The sequence below is a fragment of the Gaeumannomyces tritici genome (genome assembly GCF_000145635.1).
Source record: "Gaeumannomyces tritici R3-111a-1 unplaced genomic scaffold supercont2.424, whole genome shotgun sequence".
In the NCBI taxonomy this organism is placed as follows: Eukaryota; Fungi; Ascomycota; class Sordariomycetes; order Magnaporthales; family Magnaporthaceae; genus Gaeumannomyces; species Gaeumannomyces tritici.
This window is the reverse complement of record NW_008804968.1, coordinates 1-878: the sequence shown is the minus strand read 5'-3', so window position 1 is coordinate 878 and position 878 is coordinate 1. Positions and strand designations below refer to the sequence as shown.

At 60.8% G+C, this 878-nt stretch overlaps 1 protein-coding gene across 1 annotated transcript; it reads left to right on the top strand.

Annotated features, from left to right (window-relative positions):
* Positions 1-394: 394 nt before the first annotated feature.
* Positions 395-750, top strand: GGTG_14432 (hypothetical protein; the record flags this gene model as incomplete). Its single annotated transcript, XM_009232357.1, has 2 exons — positions 395-647; positions 713-750. The coding sequence occupies 2 exons, from the start codon at positions 395-397 to the stop codon at positions 748-750; spliced, it is 291 nt and encodes a 96-aa protein (XP_009230621.1).
* Positions 751-878: the final 128 nt, after the last annotated feature.

Genomic DNA, 878 nt, shown 5'->3' with positions numbered 1-878 from the left:
GATAGTTTCCTGTTGACTGGCCTCTTATTAATGTCCTCAATTTGTCTAGTATTATTTTTACGTGGAGGTTGGTTAAAGGAACTAAGCACTTTTATTCTGCGGACGTTTTCTGCATAAAGCAGGCAAAAGGGAAGTGGTGTAATCAAGCACCGGATTATAAAGTCATCTCGTGTAAGGAAAGGGGGAGAGGGAGAATGAATGTCTCTACTCCAACAAAAAACCCCTCGGCCAAAGCCGGTACGTCATGCCGAGCCTTGGGCCGAAGCTTTTGGACCAGCCAGCAGGACAATATCCAACACATAAATACAAAAACCGAAAAAGAAAGAAATCGAAATCTAGACGTAAAAGCAACAGGCCATAATAAAAAAAAAAAAACACAAAGGCTCAGCCAGCCATGGCCGCCGAAAGCCAAGCACACCCCAGCGGCGGCGCCTCCGGACAGGGCGCCGCCCCTCTCAGCGGGCAGATCAAGGCCCTGACATTTGACGTCTTCGGCACCGTCGTGGACTGGCGCACCTCGATCGAGGCCGCCCTCACCCACGCCCTGGCCGCCAAGGTCGCCTCCCCGGCCTTTCCCACCCTGCCGCCCGCCCTGCAGGCGCGCGCCCGCGAGCTCCTGGCCACCACCGATGGCGGCGCGGGGACGGGTGGCATGACCAGCCCACGACAGCCCCCAACCCCGACGACCTGGCCCGCCGGCTTCGCGGCGCAGTGGCGCGCCAGCTACGGCGCCTTCACGCGCGGCTTTGAGCCGGGCGTGACGCCCTGGCGGGACGTGGACGCGCACCACCGCGATAGCCTGGGCGCGCTGCTGGGGGACTGGGGACTGGCCGGCCTGTTCGCCGAGGCCGAGGCGGACGCGCTCGCGGGCGCCTGGC